At 50.8% G+C, this 26,798-nt stretch overlaps 1 protein-coding gene and 1 long non-coding RNA gene across 2 annotated transcripts in view; one reads left to right on the forward strand and one right to left on the reverse strand.

Moving 5' to 3' along the window:
• On the forward strand, positions 1-21,702 carry LOC118651247. Its single transcript, XR_004966140.1, has 3 exons — positions 1-71; positions 21,009-21,362; positions 21,573-21,702. It is a non-coding gene; the product is annotated as an uncharacterized LOC118651247 (long non-coding RNA).
• The window catches only part of FOXRED2 (FAD dependent oxidoreductase domain containing 2), a 16,511-nt gene continuing 5,268 nt past the window's right edge, over positions 15,556-26,798 (reverse strand). Inside the window, exons 4-8 of the mRNA XM_036300233.1 lie at positions 25,514-25,680; positions 22,330-22,495; positions 20,931-21,172; positions 19,524-19,694; positions 15,556-17,374 (exon numbers count right to left, since the gene is read on the reverse strand). Of these exons, the coding sequence (XP_036156126.1) occupies positions 17,115-17,374; positions 19,524-19,694; positions 20,931-21,172; positions 22,330-22,495; positions 25,514-25,680 (1,006 nt within the window). The 3' untranslated portion in view covers positions 15,556-17,114. The remainder of the gene's footprint in view (positions 17,375-19,523; positions 19,695-20,930; positions 21,173-22,329; positions 22,496-25,513; positions 25,681-26,798) is intronic.

Here is a 26,798-nt window from a genome sequence, read left to right on the forward strand (position 1 = left end):
CCGGAAGAGGCGGGCGGGCCCAAGAGGAGGGTCCGGAAGAGGAGGTGCAAGGAGGCGGGAACGCGAGGGAGGTACTGTTGGGAGAGGAGGGAGGGAGGTGTGACTCTGGAGTCTCAGTCTGCTTTAAGCTCAGCCACCACTGCCCATCCTTCTGCCTCATTCCTTGTCTTCCCCAAACTCCTAAGGTGCTGAGAGGTCCTTTCCGTCCATGTCTACAAATGAGGGAGCTCAGCTCCTGCAAGCTGTAGTGTCCGTTAAGAGGCGTAAGACTGGGCGTCAGGAGGCCGCTTTTGCCCTTTTCTGTACCACGCAACTGAGTGAGTTCGTGTGCCCCGCGGGCTTTAGTTTCCCAATATGTGGCAGGGAGGGCTGGGCTTCTCGGGCATCAGACGGTGTGGATTCTTGGAGGGCCTGCCTTTGAGGCCCCAGGCAAAGGCCCTTCACGCTGCGAGTTCAGAGCTTGTCATCCCAGACGTGCTCCTGGGGGATGTGGGTTGTTTTGAGATGAGGGCAGTTTTAGCCTCAGGCTCAAGAGCAACATCTGCGTCTCCCTTGAACTATCTAGAAGAGATTGAATTAGGGGCCTTGCCCATAATAAAGAGATTATCAGCGATAATTTGTTGTTGTTAATCCTCACCTGAGGATATTTTCCCATTGATTTTTAACCAGTGGAAGTGAGGGGGAGAGATAGAAACATCGATGTGAGAGACACTGATCAGTTGCCTCCTGCACTTGCCCTGCAACTAAGGTGCATGCCCTCGGCTGCAATCGAACCCAGGACCACACTCTAGGGCAGCGATCATCTCTTCCAGTTCATCTACATCGGTGATGTAGGTGTTTAATCAGCCAACCACTGCTGGTCCGTGAGGTCCGAAAGGTTGGCGCCCGCTGCTCTACGTGACACAGCAAACTTCTATTTACTAAACGGCTGTTGTATTCATTTTGCAACGATCCTGTGGCGCCCCCAAGGCACCTTTCCCCATCCCTGGCTCAGAATGTCTTCTGTACCCGGTTCTCTTTCTATCTCTGAACCTCCCCTGCACGCGGGTCTCTGACTGCTGTATGCGGGGCTCTCATACATATGTATGAAAAGAAACCTGGTTATTTTATCTTGCCAATCTGCCTTGTGTCTATCTGACTATTAGACCAGCTACAAGAACCTGGAGGGCAGAGGAACGTCAGTCCCTCCCTGTCTGACAGTAGGGGTCTAGGCATCTGTGTGTCCCAGGCTGGGGTCACAACCACCTCTTGGCTCCTCTGCACCCGGTACAAGCACTCGTGGCCCCTTATGGTTCTGTGAATACATCAGTGTGTTCTCCTCCTCACCCCTGCTTCATTTGAAATGTGTTTTTCCCTCTCTCCACTTGCTTGAACACCTAGACTACTCACCCCCTCTTCTTTGAGCAGCATTAATTGCTTCCTTCTCTCGAGTGCTTTGTTCATAACTCTCACAGAACACATTGCAGTGTCTGTCTCTTCACTAGACCATATGCTTCCTAAAAAGTAGGGATTTGTAGCTTTCATCTGACTCCATATGCCCAGCACCAACCTGATACAGTGCCTCACTCACAGGGGATGTTAGTAGATGCTCCTTGAGCTGCCTATCTTTGGATATCTAAGGGAGTCGAGTGCAGTCAGAGAGGTTCCATGACTTGTCCAAGGTCATGAAGCAGGTCCATCTCACACCTCCATTCAGCCTACACTCCAGCCAGTGGCAATTGCAGTTGCAGAGCTCTTGTAAATGTCTCTCCCCTCCCTGTGAGATGGGGTATGTGGCGGAACAGCTGCAGTCAGTAAAAGCTACAGGCGCTGTGAGGAGGGAGGACGAGCACCCTCACACCGAATTTGTGGCTTAAAACCAGCAAAGACCAGCTTGGACCAACACGGCAACTAATTTCACCTGGTGGTAACCCCCAGCCTCATTATATGCTCATTACATGCTAATGACACACCACACCATCATGCTTGGAAAGAGAAAGCCCATATAAGGGCAGGGAAAGGCTGACTGAGCTCCCCAGAGAAATCTCCACCCTGTTCCCCAGAATATCTTGAATATTCCTGTCCCTTATTGAATTCCCTACACCCAGGATTACATGCATCTCAATAAAGGCAGCAAATTCCTCTAAAGAAGCTGCTCTATTGGTGGAGCAGCCCATTCTCGGCCTCACTGCTTCACTGATAAAACCACTTTCACTTTAAACGATGCTGGCATTTGAAGTCTTCCCCGCAGGAAGCCGAGAGAACCCACTGTGGGTCACGGATCCTCTGGTCCCCAGACCTCAGAACGCCTGCATCGTCTGTACTTGGTATTGCTGGTCCCTATAACTGGGAGGCTTTTCCCTCTACTCTCCCTCCACCCGAGAAAAGGCTTCCAGATACCAGATTAAGCATCGTCTCTGGAGACCCTTCCCTGAGCCTCCACAGCCCCTGTGCGTCTGCCAGTCAACACACTCGGTACTCTGTTCTTACTGTTTCTTTACCCCTCACTCCTCACTAGACTGTCGGCTTCTGTCTCTCCATTGCTAACCTCAGGGCTTGGTGCATCATAGTAGGTATTCTGATGATCTGTTCCGTGAACAGACAGCTGGGATCCTCATCAAATCTTCCCACCACAAAATACCCTTTTCCCCACCACGTACATAGCCCCATTTTGCCTTCCAAAGTCATTGCCATGCTTCTCCCCACCCCCGCAATTCATTTTGATCACAAAATTATTTTTCCTCTGTCCAACTGGCAGATTCACTCCCTCACTCCCCAGGTGGGCGGGGCCACAGCCACAGCTGCCCAGGGGCCTTCTTCTGGGATGAGGTGAGGGAATATTTGGGATAGGTGCACATCCCCTGCGCACCAGCAGCCATGTCAGCCAGATTCTACTTAATAAAGCCCCTTGTTCATCGCAGGCAGAAGACTAGGTGAGGGCCTGGCAGCATGGCCTTCTCCACCTTATCTGACTCTTGCTTAGCCTCTGTCCCCACCTAGGACTGGAGCCAACAGGGGTGATCCACAGGGGGACCCCCAGCCCCCCTGGCTCTCCTGAGGTCAGCATCCCTGGGTGCAGCTGTTCCTGCTGATGCCTGATGCCATCTGGCCGGGCACTTCCACCCTGTCCATTTTCATTTCTGTTTTTCTGTGTCTCCAGCACTTTCTCTTCCAGAGCCACCTGTTAACCCTATTCAGCATTTCCTCAGCATTTTCTGGAAGGCCAATGCCCTTGCTTGATTCACACTCCAAATCCAAAGGAAAACCAGTCCTATGTATTATTTTAAATTATATATATATATATGTTTTTATTGATTTTTAGAGAGAAGGGGGAGGGATAGAATCATCAACCTGGGCCAGGAATTGAGCATGTGAGCTCTTGGTTCATAAATCAGTGCTCAACAACTCAGCCACACCATAGTCACTCTACCTCTGTTAGCCTCAGACTTGTCATCTGAGAAATGGGAACAAAGATACCTTCTTCTCAGGGCTGTGAGGTTGCAGGAAGATTGGGGTACAGGGCCTGGTGCACTGTCAGGGCTGGATGAATGATGAATGAATCTCCTTCCCTCCTGCAGAGGGAAGGAGGGAGCCTGTGAGGCACGCAGAGAGGGCGGCACTCATGCTAGGCCACAAAGGGGCTCCTCAGCTGTAGGGCAGCTTGTCTGCCAAGTCAAAGGCAGGTTCAGGGTGCAGGGGTGAGGGGAAGGGGAGGCAGCCAGGACTGGCAGCCTGAGCTCCGGGTAAAGCTTCTACTGCTACCTGTCTGGTATTTATGTGGTTTTTCAGACTGTGATATGTGAGTCACCAGTGGGTTCATGAAATCAATTCAGTGGGTTGTGATCAGCTTTAAAAAGATGAACAGAATTGGGGGACTCTTTCCCCCTCCCCACGTGGGAATCTGTGCTTGTTTCTCAATAAATGTCCACCTTTTGCTATAAAAAATAAATAAATAAAAAGATGAACAGAATTGAAAATAGAGAATGCTGCATGTTACAAGTATTATTTTGTTCAAGTTATTTCTATATGTCTGTCCTAGGTTGTGATATAGAATGTATTCCTTTTTTTTTTTTTTAAGAAGGCTCTCTGAGTAAGCCAAGTTAACTTTAAAAAAAATTTTTTTTTACTGATTAATATAGAGAGGAAGGAAGAGGGAGGGATAGAAACACCAATGATGAGAGAGAATCATTGATCAGCTGCCTCCTGCATGCCCCCCACTGGGGATCAAGCCTGCAACCCAGGCATGTGGCCCTGATGGCAATCAAACCTGGGACTCTTCAGTCCACAGGCCAACACTCTATCCATTGAGCCAAACCAGATAGATTCTAGAATGTATTTCTTACTGTGGATCGTGGTCAAAGGGTTTGAAAGCTACTGATAGATTGAAAAGTTACCAAACAACTGACACTGTTCTAAGCACCCCACATGCACTAACTCATTTAACCCTATAGCCCTATGAGGTTGGTACTGTTACAGCCCCCAACTTACATATGGGGAAACCGAGGCACATAGCGGTTAAGTAACTTGTCCAGGGTCACCCAGATAGTAGGAGCTGGAAGCTTAAAGGTGCTGTACTTCCCCTAGCAGAGGTCCGATCTAACGCTAGACTGCTGCCTTTCCTCCACTCAGCCTCAGGGACCAGCCAGCCATCTAGAGCCTAGATTCTAGGGCAGGGGTCCTCAAACTACGGCCCACGGGCCACATACAAATACAAACATTGTATTTGTTCCCGTTTTGTTTTTTTACTTCAAAATAAGAGATGTGCAGTGTGCATAGGAATTTGTTCATAGTTTTTTTTTAAACTATAGTCCGGCCCTCCAACGGTCTGAGGGACAGTGAACTGGCCCCCTGTTTAAAAAGTTTGAGGACCCCTGTTCTAGGGCCATCAGAGCAACGTGGGCTCAAACATTGCAGCCGGCGGCAGCCCGTCAGCAGTGGTTGTGAGCAGAGGCGCCCACACGGCGGCAGTGTGGTTCTTTCAGCCTGCTGCACAGCGGCCCAGGCAAGCTGCGCACATCCTGGGGGCATGGGCTCCCCCAGGTCTGCAGGGCTGAGCGCAGGGCATAAGGTGCTTCTCCCTGACCACGTGTCGGAGAACTTCATGGCTGGAGAGAGACACCTTAAAAACAAACAAACAAACAAAAAACAGAGAGCGGTGCTGGGCCGCACAGTCTAAGCTGAGAGTGAGTTCCTCTCCAAGGGGTGTTGGTCCTGGAGTATCTTTGTTTTCAGTTTCCGTCCTGATGGTAATTCTTTGTTAAACACTGTTGCAGAACAATTGGAACTATGGCCTATGTGTTGCAGTGTGGTTTCATAGTCTGACGTGATTCACATTCTGCCCTGTTTCCAGCAATTACCCAGTGCCCGCCTCATCCCTTTCTGAACATAGACTTGGCACTGGAACGGTAACATAACCTTCCCTTCATAGACTGGTGACGGCTTCATCCTGCAAGGGTAGATGTGGAGTGTCATGGCTGTGATGTAGGTGGGCGTGTGCGGTCACCCACACCTGCCCACCCACTGCCAGACCAGTGCCCTCAGTGGGCACACGCAGGCTCATTCCACATCCTGCCCACGGTTGCAGCGAGGCTCCTCACGTGGCCCTGGTTCCGCTGGGCAGGGTCAAGTCTGCAGCTGTGAGAGGCTGGGGCCGGGAGGCCCGGAGGACCCTTCCTCTTTCATCCCTCACCCTTTGGCTCACTCCGCCTCCCCATCCTGGAACAGGAGGCAGCTGTGGGTTAGCAAAATGATGAGCCCTGGGCCCAGAATTGAAACTACTTCTTCCACAGGCCTTGGCCCCTCACCCACTGAGTGCCCTCGGGCAAGGCAGTCACCCTCTGGCACTGCTGCCCATCTGTCTGAGGCTCTGACAATGCTTACTCTACAGAAAGGGTGGGAACTTTCATAACAATGAAATAATGGACAGCACATCTGGGGTCTTTACCACATGCCTCACAGCTGTTCTAGCGCTTTTCCTGTTTCTCCTCACAGTAAGCAAGATGCTATTAGTCACATTTTACCAATGAGAAAAACTGAGGTCCGGGAAAGATAAATAACAGCCTAGACCATTGGTTGGCAAACTGCGGCTCGCGAGCCACATGTGGCTCTCTGGCCCCTTGAGTGTGGCTCTTCCACAAAATACCACGTGCGGGCGCACACGTACAGTGCGATTGAAACTTCGTGGCCCATGCGCAGAAGTCGGTATTTTGTGGAAGAGCCACACTCAAGGGGCCAAAGAGCCACATGTGGCTCGCGAGCCACAGTTTGCCGACCACTGGCCTAGACCATGAATCAAGCAAATGGGAGGGCTGGGACTCAAACCCAGGCAGCCTGGCCCCAGCCGGTGTATCCTTAACAACTCAGCTCTACCGAGTCTTTACTATGACCTGTAAACGAGTTAACACGTAAAAAGCCTTTGAAAAGGTACCTTTAGTGCAAACACTAGGTCTTATGATAGGCTTTGCTGGAAGTGCAAATCGCACACTTGTGCAGGGAAGCCAGGGCTCGGGTGTGTTGGCGTTAGATCCGTGGAACCCACGTGGACCTGGATTTGAGTCCTGGCTCTGCCACTTGCGTGCACTGTGATGTAACCCAGCTAAGGCTCAGCCTCCTCCTCTGTGAAATGGAGCTGGCGGTATGTACCTCCGACACTGCTTACAGATATGCAAATCCCGTCTTAGAGAAAGTCATGTGACTTACCAAGGGCACACAGCTAGGTAGCATCCTGACCTGCAAGGATGTGGTAGTGAGGCGGGATAGTAAGAAGGTAGGAAAATTCCCGGGCAAGTGGAATGGGGAAACTGAGATGAGATAATTTAAGCAAGGCCAAGCAATTTAAACAACTTACAAACAGCTAGTGAATTGCAAGACCTTATCTTCCCTAACCAAGGACACTTGAGAACAAATGGTTTATATCTCTCCTCCCTAGCCAGAGAATAAATAGCTTCAATCACCCTAGTCAGAGAGAGAGAGAGGTCGGGGAGAACAGAGACTTTTTTTTTTTTGTTTTACTTTCCAGTGAACTAACAGCAGCCCCGCCTTGGCTCACTTCTCTCACTGTGACTTTTACTTCCCAGTGAGCCAAAGCAGCCCCACCTTGGCTCACTTCTTTCCTATAACGTTTTTACGGCGCCAAAGCAGACTTCCACCTGGCTCTCTCCTGTTGCTGCTTCCACAGTCCTTCCTTCGTTTCAGTCGCCAGCTTTAATGAATGGACTGTCAAAATCACCTGGACTTGTGCGGTGAAATCTTTCCATTGATGATGGTCTAACCAAGTGAGGGCCAAAGATTTTAAAGCAGATATTATAAATATACTCAAAGACATAAAGGAAAATATGCTCATAATTAGTAAATAGATAGGTAATTTCACTGAGAGAATAGAAATTATTAAAAATAAAGGAAAACACTCTCTCTCTCTCTCTCTCTCTCTCTCTCTCTCTCTCTCATATATTAGTCTGATATAATCAGCATTTGGGTCAACTCCATGTCAGTTGGACACTGTGATGACTCATTGTAGATGCTCTGGGATCTGTATATCCCTCCCAAAATTTTGTTTGTTTTGTTTTAGTGGACAATTGATTTAGCTAAATTCGAACTTTAAGCTCTGTCTCCTTTGTGGTGAGCAGCCACTAAGCCTTAGTTCATTTTTCTTAGCTGAGCTGCTTGTAGTCTACCCCACACATGGGTAGTTCGGGGTCAGCCAGAGATTTGTACAAATTATGCAGAATTTGGGGCTCCTGTGTTTCTCTTTTTGAGGGTTTTACCTACTCACTCCCACCTCTGTGGGATTCCCTCACTCCTTTCTCTGGTTCCTCAAGCCCAGCAAGATCGTGGGTTTGTCATGGGATTTGGGCTGCCCCGTGTGGTGCTATCTCAGACCTGTCCTCAGGGGAAGGCTTTAAAAAGTGAAAAGCTCACCGAATGCCATGTCCTTCTTCAGTGTGTCAGCTCCTCTAGTTGCTGCCTGCTCTGGTGGATCTCGGTGTCTTCAGGTAACGTTTCAAACACACACATCTTATTCAGAGTTGTTATTGGTGAGAGGGTTTGGTCCGGGCTAGTCATGGTCAGCAGTGGAAGAGCTTAGCCATGCTGCCATGGTTATGAACGGAGGTTTTCAACATTTACCGAGCAGCCTGAGAACCCGCCACGCGGAGGACACACTCCGTTGTTCTATGGGGTGGCAGCTCCTCAGCTCAGGGCTACAGGAAGCCGAAGTTGGGAACGGGTTTCATGTCCCTTATTTTAACTTTTTGTTCCCTTATGTGCACATGGTCTCTGCCACCTCTGCTTTGTTCCCCGAAACTCGCAACTCTTACAGCACCAAGTGGTTTCTGTCTTGGAGCTCAGCCAGCTGTTTTTATGTTGGAACAATTGTTAGTGTTCTCTTTGTTTATAGCTTTCTTCAGGCTTCCCCAGTGGACCCAAGTGGCAGCCATCCTCTCTGGGGGCCCTTGGAACGCTGAGCCCACGCCCAGGGGTGGGAAGGTAGGAAGGAACAGACCTGTGGGGAGTTAAAGGCCTATCTAGTTGATATAAACAGCTTCTCTCAAGGAAGCAGTTACCTGTCTGTGAGGATGACTCAGATTATCCTCAAAGGAATCAGTGACTAGGTCTTAAGGAGATCATTTTGCTTCTATTCTAGAATCCAGTGCTTGACCCAATTATTCTCATCCACCATGAAGATTTACTGATGACCTATCATCTGTAAAGCAGAAAGATATGTGGGCTGTTATGGGCTGAATATTTGTGTCCTTCCACAATTCATATATTGAAGCCCTAACCTCCAATATGATGGTCTTTTGGGGGTGGCATCTTTGGGTGGTATTAGGTTTAGGTAATGGGGACAGGAAAGGGGGATAAAGAAAAAGGGCAAAGACCAAATAGACATTTCTTATTATGAACCACAGTGTCACAGGTGGGAATAGAGGGGAGGACCCGACATTCATATGACCCCTCAGCACCCTCTCCTTTCTTTATCCTGAGGACTAATTGCTCGTCTAGTCTGTTTTCTCTACGGGACTGTCAGCTTTATGAGGAAAGGGATTCTGATTCTCTAAGTCTCCGTTTTAGCCTCCAGAGGCCCAGCACCGACAGTTTACTGTGACTTTTAATGTATTATGATGATCCATCATCCATCGGTGTAGGACCTAACCCTGGGCCTGATCACAGTAGGCTCTCGGTAGATGTTTGTTGAGTGAGAGGAGGAAAGAAAGACTGAAGTGAGCGGTGGCTTTAGTTGTGGTGGCCTGTGAATGGAAGCCCCTTACCCCTGTCCCCAAGACTTTCCCTCCCTGAGGCTTGTATAAGTCAGGACTCTTGTGGTAAGTGTCAGGAGCCAACTCAAACCAGCTCATGGCAAAGGACTTCTTGGGTCATATGACTGGCATGTTCAAGGGTGCGGCTGTCCGAGGCTACCGTAAGCCCTAATGGGATCAGGGCTCAAATGAGGTTACTGAGCCCTGTGCGACTTCCCACCCCTTGTTTGGTTTCCCTCAGCGTGTTGGTTTCATTCTTCATGCAGTGGGAAAGGTGGCTACTGCCAGTCACAAAAGGACAAGCTTTGGTTTTTACAATCTAAAAAGAGCGAAGTCCTGCCCTAGCTGGTTGGCTCTGTGGTTGAGCATCGCGCTATGAACCAGGAGGTCACGGTTCCATTCCAGGTCGGGGCACATGTCCGGTTGTGGGCTCGATCCACAGTGGGGGGCGTACAGGAGGCAGCCAATGATTCTCTCTCATCATCGATGTTTCTGTCTCCCTCTCCTCCCTTTCCCTTCCTCTCTGAAATCAATAATCATATATTTAAAAATAAAATAAAAAGAGCAAAGTCCTTTTCCCTCCCCAGGTCTGCATATCAAGTCTCAGGCAAGAGGCTGATTAGCCTTGTTTGGGTCGCGTGTCTAACTCTGGCTCAGTTACGATTGGCCAGTCTGCATGCATCTGCCGCTATGGTGGGTGGCCCCCATAGAGTTGAGTGGGTCCTCCAGAGGAAGGCATGCATGCCAGTCATAAACATGCATGTAGGAGCTCTTCTTTTCAAGCCCAATAATATTTCCATCTGCCACATAACTCCTTGTCAGTGACGTCTGATAAAATCGGGAAGTCTTTGATGTTGGAGGAGGGTCCTTTGGTCAGGGACAGTTGTGCAGGGCCAGTTTAAATCCATTTCCCGTGCAGAGTGTCGATCTCAGGGAGATACCTGTTGTCTTTCGGACTTGCACATCTGATAGTCTGCCGGCTACTTGTGGTTTTCCGGAAGGAACGACAGATATCAGACGCCCGCGTTTCCACCTGTTAATTTCGGGCAACCACATAACCTGTACCAACCGCGTCTCCGGCCTTTCCTTATTTAACTTGCTCATACTTCTTTTCCTTGTCATTGATCCCTCAGTGTAGATACATCAAATGGTGCGATGCCACAGCTGTATTTCACATAAAGTGCCTTGATGGACGTGTTCTGCTGTTATCTTTGTAATATGCTTATTAACAATCACTAAAGCAGATACTATGCCTGCTCTTACAAGTTTGCCTTTACGTGTTGCTCCACGGTGCTTATCCCACTTACCTCTGGCTGTGTAACAAACCACCCAAAAACTTACTTTGCTCATAAATATGAAATTTGGGTGGGTCTTGGCAGTGACAGCTCCTCTTTGCTCCACGTGGGGAGGGCACGTGGGGCTGGACGATCCCTTTCCAAGGTGGTGTACCCACATGGCTGCCAGCTGGTACTGACTGTCACATGGGCCCCTTCCTGGGGCTACCCCCCAGGATGGTGGCTGGGTTCCCAGAGAGATGGTAGAAGTTGCCAGTCTCTTGGGGCTTGTGCCCAGAAACTGCCATGACACCACTTCCACCATGTTTTTGGTTCAAACGGTCCTAGAGGGCACCCCATTCAAGGGGAGGGGACATGGACCTCACCTATTGACAGGAATTGTCGTAGAGTTTTTGGCTACGTATCTACCACAGTGCCTCACAACAGAGGCTTTTGGGCACCTCTTCTTTTCCTGACAGACGGACTTATTTAAAACCTAAACATGGTTGATGCTAAGGGGCTCATCTCACATACTTTTTATAGTTGCTTTGTTTCTAAATTACAGTGGTAGGTTATAACACACTGCACATGTTGAGATATTGCTGTGTTTTCTGTTGGTAGGACTTTTCTGCATCTAATTAATTTATAGTGGCTTGAGAGACTGGTCTGAGATAGTACTGTCTCAAAGAGAGTGAAAAAGCAGGTGACACACTGGGAAGACCGCAGGTTGCTGCAAGCGTGGGGCTTTCTCTGGAAGAGAAGGCAAACCAGCCTGATTTATGCAGAACTGAGAGAGGAGTGAGACGTTCTGTTGGTCCTTTCTTCCCTGCTTAAATACATCTGTTGCATGCTATTTTTTTATTTCAAGTTTGATGGATTGGTCGTGTGATGTACTTGGATTAAATACTTGGGCTAAAGCATCTCATATATTTGTCCATCAACTTCACTTTGTAGCAGATTTGCATTCCGTCTGGGATGCCAGTTTGAATTCAATGCTTTCTTAAAGCCTGCAGCCTGACAAAAAGCATTCCCCAGTCAGCATTTTTACCATCCTCAAAAAATAAGCATCTGCAGCGAAATGATGCAGCCTCCGGTTCCTTTTCTGGGAAGAATACAATTTGGCTTGTGGGGATGATGATGTGGTTGGTCAGAGAGCTGAGGATCCTGAGGCTGACTGGCGCGGGCCGATGCTCCAGACTCGAGCTTTCCTCTTCCTGCCTGGGTCATCCTACCCTGCCTGGGCCACAGGGGAGCTGGTTTGATGCAGTGGATTAGTGCTCTGTGTGGGGGTACCTTTTGTGTAATCAGCATTTCAACATGTCTGTGCCTCCTGTGGGAACCACACACTTTCCTAGGTTTGAGAATTGCTTGGTCTCAATTTCTTGTCACCCAGTGTTCACATGAAGGAAACTCATAGGGCTGGTGATGAGGGAAGGTTGCTTTAATTATTTAATATTTAGAGGATGGCTCAAAGGAAGTGGATTTTCAAAGCTATTTAGTGCATGTATTAGTTATCGCGGTGTAACAAATAACCCTCCCAATTTATTTATTTTTTTTTAGACTTTTAAATTGATATTGAGAGAGAGAGAGAGAGAGAGAGAGAGAGAGAGAGAGAGAGAGAAACACTGATGTGAGAGAGAAACATCAATCAGTTGCCTCCCGCATGTGCCCTGACCAAATCGAACCCATCCCTTTGGTGTACAGGATGATGCTCCAACTGAGCCATACTCACATCCCCTAAATTGAGCAGCTTAAAACAACAACCATGAGATAAAGTTTCTCTGGCTTAGGAATCAGGGAGCTACTTAGCTGGTGGTTGTGCTCAGGGTCTTTCATGGTGCTGTGTTCACGGTGGTGGCCAAAGCTGCAGTCACCTGAAGGCTGGACTGGAGACGGATCCACTTCCAGGCTCACTCACTTGCTGGCTGTTGGCAGCTTAGTTCCTTGCCATGTGGGCCAGTGCAAACTGGATGTTCTTTTGACATGGCAGGTGGCCTCCCCCAGGGAGTGTCTTGAGAGGGGGTGGGGAGAGCACAGTTTCTTGGTCGATGAATATATGTGTGTGTGTGTGCGTGTGTGTGTGTGTGTGTGTGTGTGTGTGTTTTGTTAATTCTCACCTGAGGATATTTTTTCCATTGATTTTTAGAGAGAGTGGAAGGGAGGTGGAGAGACAGAGAGAGAAAAATTAATGTGAAAGAGACACGTCGATTGGTTGCCTCCTGCATGTGCCCTGACTGGGGCTGGGGATTGAGCTGGCAACCGAGGTACGTGCCCTTGACCAGAATTGAACCTGAGACCCTTCAGTCCGTGGGCCAGTGCTCTAACCATTGAGGAAACTGGCTAGGGCTGAATGTGTTTTTATGAGACTGACACACTGCCCACTGCACCAAGAGGGCCGTTTTGAATGTGTTTTGAAAAACTTAATCTTGAACATGACATCCTGTCATTTCTGATGTATTCTATTTGCTAGAAGTTAATCACTAAGTCCAGCCCACACCCAACACGAGGGAATGGAGCTCCACCTCTTTGGGGGAGAAATATCAAAGAATTTGTGGACATATCTTAAAACCACCACAGTTCTGGGCACGTGGTAGGTACTCAATAAATGATTAGATGTTATGATTAGCTTAGCAGACAAATTCACTTCTTGGTGAGTCCATTTCTAGGCAGCTTTTAGGGACACCCCAATTTTTTTTATTAGTAATTTAAATTCTTTATTGATTAAAGTATTACATGTCTCTTTTTCCCCCCATTGACCTCTCCCCGGCCGTTCCCACCCCCAGCACATGCCCTCACTCCCCTACTGTCTGTGTCCATGGGTTATGCTTATATTCAGGACACCCCAATTTTATCAGGTGGAAGGAATTGGGGCTCTCCAACAGAGTGGATTTGGTACCCAGGAGACCTCCACAAAATGAGGATTCTAATCTTTCATTTTCTATCAGGAGGGAGGGAAGATTCTTCCAGAGATCTCAGGAAGCGCTGGGTCAGTCAGTCCAAAGACTTTAGAAGAGGAACACACCCACTTAAAATTCACTTCTCTAGACTGAGAAGTTTCTCTCCCCGCACTCGGTGCAGTGTCTCCTCAGCTGGGGAGACAGGATGATGCACAGGTACCGCTTGGACCAAGGGGCAGAGCATGTCCTCTGGGTAGGGCCCCAGCTCCACTCACCCCCAGCAATTTTTTAAAATATATATTTTATTGATTTCAGAGAGGAAGGGAGAGGGAGAGAGAGAGAGAAATATCAATGATGAGAGAGAATCATTGATCGGCTGCCTTCTGCATGCCCCTACTGGGGATTGAGCCCACAACCCGGGCATGTGGCCTTGACTGGTCTCGAACCGGGGACCCTTCAGTTCGCAGGCCAATGCTCTATCCACTGAGTCAAACCAGCTAGACTCGCCCCCAGCAATTTTAAATTCCAAAATCAGATGTGATTAAAAAAATAATGCATTTATTTCAGAGTATAACCACAAATTTGGACAAGAGAAAAAAGCAAAAAACAAAAAACAAAAAGACTTCTGCAAATCTTAGCACACCACTGATGACATTTAGTAAGGCTTCCTTTCTGTAGTATGTAGGTTTCTATTTTTATATGGTTTAAAGAAGTTGCAACTACAATTTAATATCCTGCTTTTCACTTCGCTTTATTATACATCTCTCACCATATTTTAGAGTTTTTGAGAGCTGTATAATTTGAGAGCTGGATGTGCCATAGTTCACTTAACTTGATTTTTCTCCTTTTTTTTCAATTAGTTCTATATATAATGATATTTATTATAGTTTGCTGTAATTATTTTTTGCCCATGCTGTTTTGCCTTTTAATTTTTACCAATTTCTTTAAAATAATCTCATTAATCCCATTAATTAGGTACAGGCTAGATGGGTGTACCTGGAAATGTTGAACTTTCTTGTCTGGGGAATTACTCTGCTACTTCTGAACCTGAATAGCCTTTCTTTTATGAAAGTACTCCCTCTTCATCTCCGGTTTCTATATGGCTTTTAAAAAAATTTCATCTGGAATTAGATTTGTAGTATGATATAGGGTCTAAAATGAGATGCATTTTCTTTTCCAAATTACTAACCAGTTAGTCCAACGTTATTGATTGCATGGTCCTGCACAATCTTTTCCATTGGTTTGTGATTTTTTTAAAAAATCACCTCCTTCTTACTTAGAATAGGGTTTGTTTCTGGCCTCTTATTTCACTGATTTGTCTATTTTGCACCAATAGCTTTGTAATATTAAAAAAAAAAGGAATTAATGAATTCAGGCGTTGGCTGGAAGAGGAACTTGGTCCAGCTGGGAACAATGAGATCTGCTAGGAGGGAAGATGGAGATAGGATCTCCAGCAAATGCAGCAATGATCTTCATAGGAAAAAAGTACTTCTCTGTTTGAAGCCAACTATCTATAATAATAAAAGCCTAATATGCAAATTGTCCCCTCCTGCGGTTGTTTGCTCGCTATGATGTGTGCTGACCACCAGTGGGCAGCACAGAACATGGCAGGTGTTGGTGATGCGGTGCTGGCAGCAGGCGGCAGTGGAGGTGCTGCTGCCCCCATACACCCTGATGAGAGCGGGTCTGCAGTGGGATGGTGGAGCAGGTGAGTAGGGGGCACCAGGCCAAGGTGGGTGTGAGCAGAGGCCTGATTGCCCCACTGATCATCCTGCAGATGGAGACCAACGGCGGCAGGAGGGGTGGGCAGGGGGCCTGGCCCCAATAGATTGCCCCACAGGCGGGATGGTGGAGCAGGTGAGGGGGCAGCACCAGGCCAAGGCAGTGCCAGGCGGGGCTGTGAGGCTGGGGGTGTAAGCTGGGGCCCCGATCTCCACAGGCCACCCCGAGGACCCCACCCATGCACGAATTTGTACACCGGGCCTCTAATTAATTTATAATACCAGGGACATTGCTCAGACATCTCTAATCAGCTGAGCAAGAATGGAACCATGTCTAACTGAACACAAATAAGGCTGGCGGATATGCTGATGGAATTAACAAGTTGGCAGACGATGGGAAAGTCACATATTCAGGCATCAGTAAACCATGTTACAGCACCTCGAATTTTTATTGGAAAAGGGGCTCAGCCAGTCTTCAGTAATCGGGTAGGCAAGATGTGTATGAAATTATGGGTACAGTCCTAATTAAAATACTTATTTGAAAAGGTTTTGAAAAGGAAGGGTGGTCGGTTTACCTGTAATCTGTAGGAGACACAGTGAACCCTACACCCTGGGAATGGGGAGAGACCCTGAATGTAGAAGGTTTAGCTGTGTGCAAACTATGCCAAGTATTGTCATTGGGTAAACGCCTCCTGCCTTAGCTGGAGTCCCATTGTTCTAACTCTGCCAATACTGGAGGGAGAGGCATCTGCAGATAAGGGGGTGGGGCAGGTAGGGAAGGAATGTGAACCTAAGCCAAGAGAATGGTCCCAGAAATAGGCTGCGGGGCCAGAAAGCCCAGGCCCCTCACATTCTGAGTGGCTGCAATGAAGGGCTATAAAAATCAGTGAGAAAGCATCACTTACAATCCCGACCTTGAGAAACCACGATTGCTTTATGTACAATGCTTTCCCATGGCTTACTCAGAACAGGACTGCAATGCCTGATGGGAGAGTGAAGAAGGGAACAGGTCCCTGGTGAGGAAGGACAAGGAAGAGCCAGAATAGCTAAGGGAGCTGGAATGGAATCCATCATTGTTATCATGCAAACGCATTTATAAATGTCTCCGCACAAGCTGAGCGGGCTCTGTTCAAACAGCGGGCAAACCACCTCCAAAAGCAACCCACAGCAAGGCAGGAAGGTGCCAAAACTTGATCTGCCTCGCCAGGTGAGGCACCGTTCAGGAAGCCAGAGGGCAGGGTGGAAGAAGAAAACAGAGACTAAAGATGAACCAGGGAGCAGTCCCGGAGAGAAAGAGCAGGACGTCTCTCAGGGAGCGCCTGCTTAGCTAAGATGCTATCTCTGCCTGATGCCAGCCCGCTGGGACCAGGACCATGAGCCCAGCTCCCCAGGGCCCCGGCCCCCTTTCTGAAAACAGAGATGGGGGCGAGGAGAGGCAGTGTTGTGAGGTGCGACAGGCTGCAGCAGACAGGACTCCTGGCTGGGTCCCTGGGAGTCACCCAACCTTTCTGAGCTGCTGTCTTCATCAGGAGTAATAGTCCTACCTGCCCTAGGTAATTGGGATTATTGGAGCTTTTATTTTAAAGAGCTGCCACTAACCCTTATGCAGATGAGGCTGAGTTTCATCTGTGAGACCTCCACCGACAGGCCCGTCTGAAGAGTAGACCAGAAGGAAAAGGAACCACTGGGCACTTGATGGGGACAGACTGAGGCCAGCCTGGTGCTCGGCGATAATTCACTTGCAGACAAGCCTGGCCGTGGGAGGCGACTCCTACCGGCAGAGGATGTCCTTCTGTGGACCCCCCCTCCTGGGCACTGTGGACGCCAACAGGAGGGGAGGAGACCGCCGCATGGCCGCCCGTAGCCCTTACGCGCGCTCTGTGTGGCTTTGGTGGGGCCACTGCAGTGATCCCAGTGGCCTCTGGCAATCACACACGGTGGGAGCACGGTGCTGTGGGAAGGAAGGCCTGGGTGGGAGAGACCCGCACATCACAGCTCCTCCTTGTTGCTGTTGAGGGGCTGGTCCAGAGGCCCTGGAGCCTCGGGCTGGTCTACTGGCTCACGGAGGCCAGGCCACTGGCCACTGTCCTCCCTGCGCTTGCCCGCAGCGGCATAGTCCCGCAGGAGCCCACTCTCCACTCGGTGCTGCCGGAGGCTGCCGGTTCCCACCAGCCCCTGCATCCTCAGGTATCCCTGCTGGCAAAAGGGCGGCAGCTTCTGGCGTGTCAGGGCGAACAGGAAGCAGGACTCTAGAGAAAAGCGAAAGGAGATGAATGAGTCCGGCTGAGAGGTGTGGGGCGAGGTGCAGGGGGAGCTGCCGGGGCCTCCCCCAGGACCCTCCATCCCTGAGCCTGGGAGCTGACTTTTCTGGGTGTCTCATTTCTGACCGAGTGGCCATGGAACTCAGCCCCTTCAGTCGTTCCAGGAATCGGCTACCCCAGCATTTGGGAAGAATGAGGCTCCAAAATGAAAGCAAACCACAGAGATGACTCAGCTTCCAGAGACGGGGCCAGCAGGATGCTCTGCCCGGGCCAGCCTGGGGTGGGACTCCGTCCCCTTTTGAGCTCAGAGTTGCCTGCAAAGATTTCTTCCCTCGACCATATCTGAGTGGCAAGTGCCAGGTGCGAGCCCTGCTCTCAGCGCTGCGGGGTCACGAAGACAAAACGGGTCAACGGCGCTGTGACTGACCCTCCGCTGTGCCACAGCAGTTGGTGGGTCATCCGGCCGATGAGGCAGTCATGCGGGTACTTGTTATTTAGAAATAGGAAGAAACACCAGAAGAGCTAGAAGCAGTTCCTTCTGGAGAATGAGAATGGAGGTGGGAAAAGGCCTTGTAGCCAGGTATTACGTAACTTTGATTTAAAAAGATAGAAAGGATGAAACATATGGGCTCAGTGTTCGGAGGGACTGAGACAGGATGGAAAAATGGAGTGAGTGTCAGAAAACCAGCTTGAGTCTTTTATTTCACAAAATGGGCAAACAGGGGTGGGCAAAAGTAGGTTTACAGTCATTCGAATGTCAGACAAGCAGGTTATAATTATTACAACAGCTTTATTAACTCCAAAGAATGTCACAGTGCCGCTGTACTAGTAAACCTACTTTTGTCCACCCTGGTATTGCAAAGAATGTTGGGAGGCCTACATGGGTGAGCAGGCTGCTACACAAATAATATTTCCCACTTTAGTTCTGACTTACAGCACAGAGGGTCCCTGACGACCCTCTCCGAGCAGGGAAGACAGCAGGTGTGAGGGGAAGATGGCGGAGGGGCAGCAAGGTGGCCTTTTGGCAAGCACCCCCTTCTGATGATGCGCATCACCCCTGCAGGGGCCGGGGGCAGAGAAGCCCAGCACACCATCTAAGGGGGCGGGGAGAAGGCCCGCCCTCTGCCAGCTGGCCCTCTGCCAGGTAGGATTCTTCCGAGTTCAAGGCACTGACATAGAGTGGCCTGTACTAGTGTCTAGGGAGCGGGAGCCAGGAGGCTAAAGGGCCAGTGATGATCCAGTCGTAACAGCCAAGACTCAGGGTGGGAGTTCCCTAACAGGCCCGGCATCTCTGTGTACTCCTGAAACCTCGAGACAGGCAGGGGCTTTGTAGCTGAGGTTAGTCCTGTTCCATGTACTTCACGTGTAAGCCGACAGTTTGCTAGTACTCTGCTCTATGACTCTCCTCTGTTGGAGCATTTACATGTATGTGGACGATGAATTTAAACTATTGTTTTAAGCCATCTCTCTTAATGTACACATTCACATTTTTATTTCAAAGTGGACCGAGGATGTCACCCGGGATGAAACAAGGACTGACCGCCTCTCACCTGATTTGGTACGAGTAGTACCTTATATACTACGGATGCGTAACAGGTGTTTGCTGTACCACAGCGACAGTGTGCAGTTTGGCCCCAAACTCACAAGTGAGGCCTAGTGGTTGGAAGTCATCAGGGGCAATACCCCCTGCCTTCCCCTCCCGGTGGGTCTCTACCATCTCCGTCTTGGGGGTTCTTTGCCTCCTAGTTTACCCACTGAGACCCAAGCTTATTTGAAGGTCTCTAAACAGACACCTCCCCCTGCTCTAGCCTCACCTTCCTACCCCTAGTGCTGCTCACTTTCCCAGGCCCGGCCTGCTGACGGCCAGCAGATGGCCCACGTCCAGCCTGGGTTTATGCTTTTCTTAGTATCTGGCTCTGGGAAGTTTCCTAATTTTCCTGCCAGTTCTTTTTTCGGCGTTTTCAGGCGTGCTGTCTGGGAGGGGTTTCTGTGAACACCTTGTCCACCACGTTGTGGGAAACGGAGCCCTGGGTTTGGGTTTCTAGCTGTGCCTCCTGGAACCGCTCAGGGCATGATCTCTCTGGCCTCTTCCCGCCCTCGAGCTCAGTCCCTCTGTCGTTCGGGGCACGTAAGTTACCTGCGTAGAAGCTTCGCAAATCGGTGCCCAGACAGTTCTCCAGGAAGCGCCTCAGAGGCAAGATGTGGCTCACGGGGGCGGTCCAGTCTGTCAGGAAGTCCTCCAGGATGTGGTGGATGGCCGCGGGCCGTGGCAGGGGCCAGTCTGCAGGGCGGAACCTCACCTCCTGCTCTGTGGGGGAGAGGCAGGGCCGCGTCAGAGCCCAGCAGCTGGCTTCCCACCCTGGGGTCAGTGGCAGCGGCGTGGTTCCCGCACCTTCCCAACGCCTACCCCGCTCACTCATGCCCGTGAGCTCGGCTCTCCTGGGACAGCTCTGCGCTGGCTGCGGTCCGTTGTTCCACAGCCATCCCCGAATGCTTGGAAGGTTAGCACGAGGAAGCAGGACAAAACTAGACTTGTCCCTTGTGCTATCAGAGGGCAGAACTCAGACCAACCACTTGAACTTGATGTTTCTCTAAGGCTCACGTAGACTGAGGTCTATTATGGCTGCTTCAAAACTGGTCTTTCTGTGAGGAGGCTCGGGTCCAGCATTGGAAGGGGTCTTAGAGCTCACCTAGTCCGTCTCCCACCTGTTGTGGGTCCCCCCTGTGGTGTCCCTGTCAGATGGCTCAGGCCATGACCCAGCCACCCCTGTACTGGGAAATTTGGCTCTAGGAGGCCGCCCATTCCACTGTGGGACAGCTCCAATATTACTTGCTCCTTCTATTGGATATACACCTGTGGTCCTGCCCCTTGGACCTGTTGATACTACCTCTGCCCTTTTCAGATCATTCTCTTCCAAGTGCCAGCCCTTCAAGTTCTGAAGCAGGAGTTGGGTTCCCCGGGTGGTTCACCCCTTGGTAGCTACTCTGCCAGGCACCGTGCTGGCATTCTGTATCTATCATCTCATTCATCCTCACACAGGAAGGAAGGGACTGTTTTTATCCCCATTTGACAGAGGAGGAAGCTGAGGCTCAGAGAGGTTAATAAACGGTCCAAGGTTGCACAGCAGGCAAAGGACAGACCTGGGAGCACCTCCCAGCTCTTCTGCCCTGCACCGCTCCACTCCTGCGTTAACCGCTTCCAGTTCCTCTCCCTGTTCGGTCGAATCGTCTCCAAGTCCCCCCTCCCCACTCCACGATCAGCCTCCTATGGAGACACACAGCAAGACCGCGTCCCTCTACTCTGTGGTGCCTGGAGATCATGCCACCCCATGTGTGCCCTGCCCAGGTCACGGTGCAGGCCAGAATCTGGGACCAGCACTTATCATTCTTGGACCTCCTGTCTTGGGGCCGAGTCCCCAGCGGTCCTCCTCTGTCAGCGGAATGCTGTGGGAGGGACTCATGGTGACCCCTCGATCCCCAGTGGGGCCCGAGGAGTGCCCACCTCAAGAAAGCCCAGGCGGGAGGGAGCACAGAGCCAGCTCACCGGTGGGGAGGTGCCTGTAGTAGTAGATGACGGGGTGCAGGAAGTTAGACTGCCAGGCGTCTTCCGTGTACCCCACAGACCGGTCATAGAAGAAGACGTCCTTGTCGGGCCCAGAGAAGTTTCTGCCGTACTCCATGTTGATGACGAAGAGCCCGTGCCTGGCCTGCCTGCCGGTGACTGCCTCCAGCTGGGCCAGCATCTGCATGGGGAACTCCTCCAGGTACTCGAATGCTGTGCCGTTCCTGGGACCAAGGCAGATGGGAGGCGAGACCCTCAGTGCTGCAGCAGAGGTGAGGCGTGTGCATGTGGGCCTGTGTGTACGTGCCCCTCTCCCTCCAGGAAGTGACAATCAAACAGCACACGGACTCTGACCAGCCCTGCACAGCTCACGTTGATGTGACAGCCGAGCCCTGGGACGGGGCGCATGCCTTGGTATGTTCAAGGGACAGGAAGAAGGCCAGGGTGGCTGGAGTGGAGTTGAGGGGAGGGCCCGGCGAGGGGGGTGGGGAAATGGGTGGGGCCAGGTCAAGGAAGGCTTGTGTAAGCCACGATGGGAACACCTGGTTTCATCTGGACTGAGGGGAAGCCCCGGGCCCAGTGAGTACTGAACAGAGATGAACTGGTGGGACTTGTGTTTTAAAGGGCCACCCTGGCCATGCGCTGAGAGCAGACCGCTGCTGGACCAGTGCACGTGAGAGATGCTGTGTTCCGGACCAAGGGGCAGGGCAGAGCTGTGCGGGGAGGTCAGTTCTAGATAACCTGAAGGAGAGCCAACGGGACTTATGGGTGGTCTGTGTGGTGAATGAGTGTGAAGGTGAGAGGGTCAAGGCCGACCTGAACTTGGTGTGCTGCTGCACTCCCTGGCTTTGGGCCCGCTGTTTCCTCTGAGAGTTCTTCCTCTGCTTCTCACCTGCCACCCGTCCTTGGGAGGCCTCTCTCCAGCCCCTCTACAGTTTCCTGCTCAGGAAGTGTCCCCTTACACTGGACTGAGAAGGAGCCAGCTTGGCCCCAGCCCCAGGGAACTCATGAATCTCACTGGTGTTGCAGTTTACTGCTCATCTACTTGGTGCCAAATGCTTTCTATGCATTACCCCCACTTTACCCCCATTTTGTAGGTGAGAGAAAGGCTCAGAGAGGCTAACTAACTTGCCCAAAGTCACACAGGTAGAAAGAGGCACAGCCTGGTTCACACTCAGGACTGACTGTCTGCAGAGCTGGTGGTGTGATTTCACTGATTTTTCTCCAGAATAAATCCATCTCCCCTACCCTCACCCCTGTTTCTCCTCAGGCTTCATCTTAGGAGGGAACCACTGGGCTATTCCACACTTGGGAAAGGCAGGGGTGTGACGAGGGTAAGGTGAGGCGGCGGAGGGGCAGCGTGGTGGGGTGGGTGACTCACTCCTTCAACAGGACGACATCGGCGAGCACACTGAACATCTGGTAGAGCCCAGAGGCCTCGTTCACGCGCCGGAGGACGCAGCTGGTCAGCTGTGTGATGGGGTGCTCGGTGGCGGGCCAGGCGACACCATGGTGGCGATGCTCCAGCAGCCGGTGAACAGCACGCACTGAAATGGCCAGAGGGAGGGAGGGCATGCTGCACTTAAGGATTTATCCTTTTCCTGGCCGATGTGGCTCAGTGATTGAGCGTGGGTCTATCAACCAGGAGGTCACGGTTTGATTCCACTCAGGGCACGTGCCTGGGTTGTGGGCTCCATACCCAGAGGGGGTTGCAGGAGGCAGCCAATCAATGATTCTCTCTCATCACCGATGTTTCTCTTTCTCTCCCTCTCCCTTCCTTGCTGCAATCAATAAAAATACATTAGAAACGAAGAATTTGTCTTTTGCCATCAGGAGGGACATAAAGTCCCCATCAACGTCTCTAAACTCCAGACACACTGTACCACGACGCCCAGAAGATGCCTTAGAGCAGGGTCAGCCCGTGGTTTCTGTGAAGGGCCAGGTGGAAGCATTTTCGGCTTGGCAGAGGCTGTCACGCTACTCACTTCCGCCTCTGGTGTGCAAGCAGCCACAGAGGACAGCTAAGTGAAGGGGCGTGGCCGAATCTGGTCCCCAGGCCCGTGTTTGCCCCCTGCCTTTGCCACCTGCATAGGGAAGCCCCGCAGCTATCATTCCACATGTGGTGTGCCAAAACTGGACCCGGCGCCTTCCTCTGCAACCTCTCCCCTCGCCTAGTCCCCGCTCCTGCGGGAGACATCGCAATGGAGACCCTTTGCTCCCTCTCCTTCACAGCCTAAACCCAATCTGTCACCGAGTTCTATTTTGAAATGCTTTGTATATGTATGTCAGGCTAGAAAAGCAACCGCTGTCTAAAACAACAGGAGACGTTTTCTGCGTGCCTGGGGCTGCCGGATACAGTTGTGAAACTGGGGCACCGCACACAGATGCCTGCTCTTCCAAAACGAATCAACACAACACCCAAATCCAGGAAAGGCAAGGACACAGCAGTTCAGGTGACAGGGGACTCGCTGGCCCACAGTCACAGCGAGGTGTGCAGCCTCACCAGACACCTGGCTCTCTGGAGGAAACCACCGTGAAGCTGAGTTTTGCAAAAGGCTGAGGAATTACACGGCTAGAGAAGTTCGGGAACGGAGCCCTGACAAAAGGAGCACGCATGTGAAGAAACAAAATCTTCCGAGAGCCTGGCACCTCTTGAGAAGCAGGCGAGGGGCCAGGCTGGAAGGGCGAGCCGGTGTTGGCTGCGCAGAACTCCGAATGCCGTGCTGGGAGCTGGAACTCCCTGCGGAGACGGGGAACCACTCAAGATGTGCGAATAGAGGAAGGATACAGTTGTTGTTTTTATTTGCTTTTGTTTTAAAAGAAAGGTTGTTTTGGTGGGTACTCTGGTAGGGAGGGTACAGAACAGAGATGGGGGATGGGCAAGGCTTCCAGCAAGCCCTGCGTTCCAAGCAGTTCCGGTCTGTGCCTTCCGCCCAGCTTTTATCTTCTGTGGCTTCACTCTGCCTTACTGTTTGCTACTTGTCTCCCTCGGGGCCTGTTTCTCAGATGAATGATGAGCAAGGTCTGGGCAGAATGTACTGTGTAGTCACCCGTCCCTCCCCCAGGAGGGTCCTCAGTGAGTACTGACCACGGCAATCTGTGGCTACACACCCACGTCTGTTTCTCATTTGCCTGAAGCTCTGCAGTTAGCTGTGAGCACCACAGTCAGGCAGATATGGATTCAATTTCCATCTTTGCCATCCACTGCCTGGGTGACTTTGGGCAAATTACTTAACGTCTCTGTGCCCCAGTTTCCTTGTCTGCCAAACGGAGTTGAAATAACAGGATGTGTCTCATGGAGCTGTTATGAGCTGGAAGAAAGGGGCAGAGGACAGAGGGAGCAAGAGGGACGGGGCGGCATGTGCCAGGAGAGCGGGTGCAGGGAGGGTGCCGGGCATGGGAACGGTGATGAGGGTTTCTTACTGGGGGACTCGGCTGACGAGACACTCTTCTCATTCCGTGTGTGTGTGTGTGTGTGTGTGTGTGTGCATGTGTGTTCAATTTGCAAATACTCTGCTTTACAGACAACTAACACTCTCTCCCTGGTGTCCTGACAACACATGTGGGGTGCAAAATATACTGTCTGGAAATCAACAGTAAAACATAACTACCTTTCTCTGCCAAACTGGAAGGATAGTGATGTGCAAAAGTGAGCATTAAGGCTGTGCGAGGCATCCAATTAAACACAGAAATGTCAGAATGCAGGGTGCAGGGCCTCATGGTGTTTATGACAGGATTAACGGGCTCATGTAACACCTGCCACGCAATAAAGCACCCATCCCACAGCCTCCCCAGAGGGCGGAAAATTTATACCCTCAGTACCTAAGGCTCCGAAAAGGAACGAATATAACCCAACTGTAATTCTTTTTTTAAAAAAAATATTTTTATTGATTTCAGAGAGGAAGGGAGAGGGAGAGAGAGATAGAAACATCAATGATGAGAGAATCATTGATCAGCACGCCCCCTCCTGCATGCCCCCTACTGGGGATCAAGCCCGCAGCCTGGGCATGCGCCCTTGACCAGAATTGAACGCGGGACCCTTCAGTCCACAGGTCAGCGCTCTATCCACTGAGCCAAACTAGCCAGGGCTCCAGCTGCAATTCTTATTCAGATTTGTCAGTGCCCAAAAACTGCGTGTGATGCTTCACAGCTGCACGGTCCCAGGTATGGCCTTGTCTAGTCCTTACCACAGTCCTGCGAGGGCAGGGGCCTCCCCTCACTCCCACCTCTGATGTGAGGGTACCCCACAGAGGCTTAGAGAGGTTATGAAGCTAACCTCTGAGGCCACCCCACGGGGGAGGAACCCAGGTTAACATTCCTCAAGCTCAGCGTTCTCACCAATACATGGCACTTCACCCGACAGGACACAGGCATGTAACATGCACCCCAGATGTACATACTTTTATACCTTGTTGGATGCTTTTCTAGACATATCCTCAGACCATGGAACCTCATTGCTGTCTGCCCCAGACTCGGAATTTATGACAGCCGACTACTGATGAGCAATCCCTTGAAGGCCGCTGGAAACCTGAGTGTGCTTCCTGAGCCTGGGGAGGTGGGCTCACCTGTGTATCGGAATCCATGGATGAAGCCCCCAGCAGATTTCCGGTAATCCACAGAGTGGCTGGCCGTACCCAGGACAAAGAGACCACGGCTTCCTTTGGACTCATAGCTCGGTCTGACCAGTGGGTACTTCTTGCTGAACTCACTCCCTGAAGACAGTCTGAGGGACCTGTGAGCAGAAATTGTTAATAAAAATTGCTGCTGTGTATGAAACACGAATTACAGGCCTGGTTCTGAGCTAAGTGTTTTATATTCCTTACTAGAGGCCCAATGCACAAATTTGTGCACTGGTGGGGTCCAGCCGGCCCGGTCCCGATCAGGGCGGATCGGGGCTGGGCCTGTCGGGAGAAGGAGATGGCAGGAGGAGACGGCAGGAGGTTGACTGGCCGGCCTGCCCTGATTGGGGCCGGCCTGCCCTGATCGGGCCGGTTCACTGGCTGCAGTGGGCAGCATAGCGACCGGTAGTCCAGAGTTCCAGTCACTGGCTTTTTATATATATAGATTGCATTTAAATCATACCATGCATGACCCAGGAGGCAAGTATAATCATCTCCATTTAACAGACAGAGTAACTGCGGCTCGAGTTAAAGATGTGGTGGGTCACTGCCGAAACCGGTTTGGCTCAGTGGATAGAGCGTCGGCCTGCGGACTGAAAGGTCCCAGGTTCGATTCCGGTCAAGGGCATGTACCTGGGTTGCGGGCATATCCCCAGTAGGAGATGTGCAGGAGGCAGCTGATCGATGTTTCTCTCTCATCGATGTTTCTAACTCTCTATCTCTCTCCCTTCTTCTCTGTAAAAAATCAATAAAATATATTTAAAAAAAAAAAAAAAGATGTGGTGGGTCAGGAGCAAGGTCAGGATTCAAGTCCAACTCACGGCTGGGCCCTGGGCTAAGACTGGGCCTGTGTGACCCAATGGGACAGGAGGGTCTGGTTCAGACCCTCGAGGTTCTTGTCTGCCTGTGCCCTGACCAGAAGGGAAGTGAGACCCTGGATGGATTCTTTTTTTTTTTTTTTTCAAATATATTTTATTGATTTTCCACAGAAAGGAAGGGAGAGGGATAGAGAGCCAGAAACATCGAAGAGAGAGAAACTGATCAGCTGCCTTCTGCACACCCCCCACTGGGGATGTGCCCGCAACCAAGATACATGCCCTTGGCTGGAACCGAACCTGGGACCCTTCAGTCCGCAGGCTGATGCTCTATCCACTGAGCCAAACCAGTCAGGGCGCTGGATGGATTCTTTGATACTAAGCCTTACACAGGAACTGAGGCAGCAATGTCTAAA

The sequence above is a fragment of the Myotis myotis genome, unplaced genomic scaffold (assembly GCF_014108235.1).
Source record: "Myotis myotis isolate mMyoMyo1 unplaced genomic scaffold, mMyoMyo1.p scaffold_m19_p_3, whole genome shotgun sequence".
NCBI classification, from domain to species: domain Eukaryota; kingdom Metazoa; phylum Chordata; class Mammalia; order Chiroptera; family Vespertilionidae; genus Myotis; species Myotis myotis.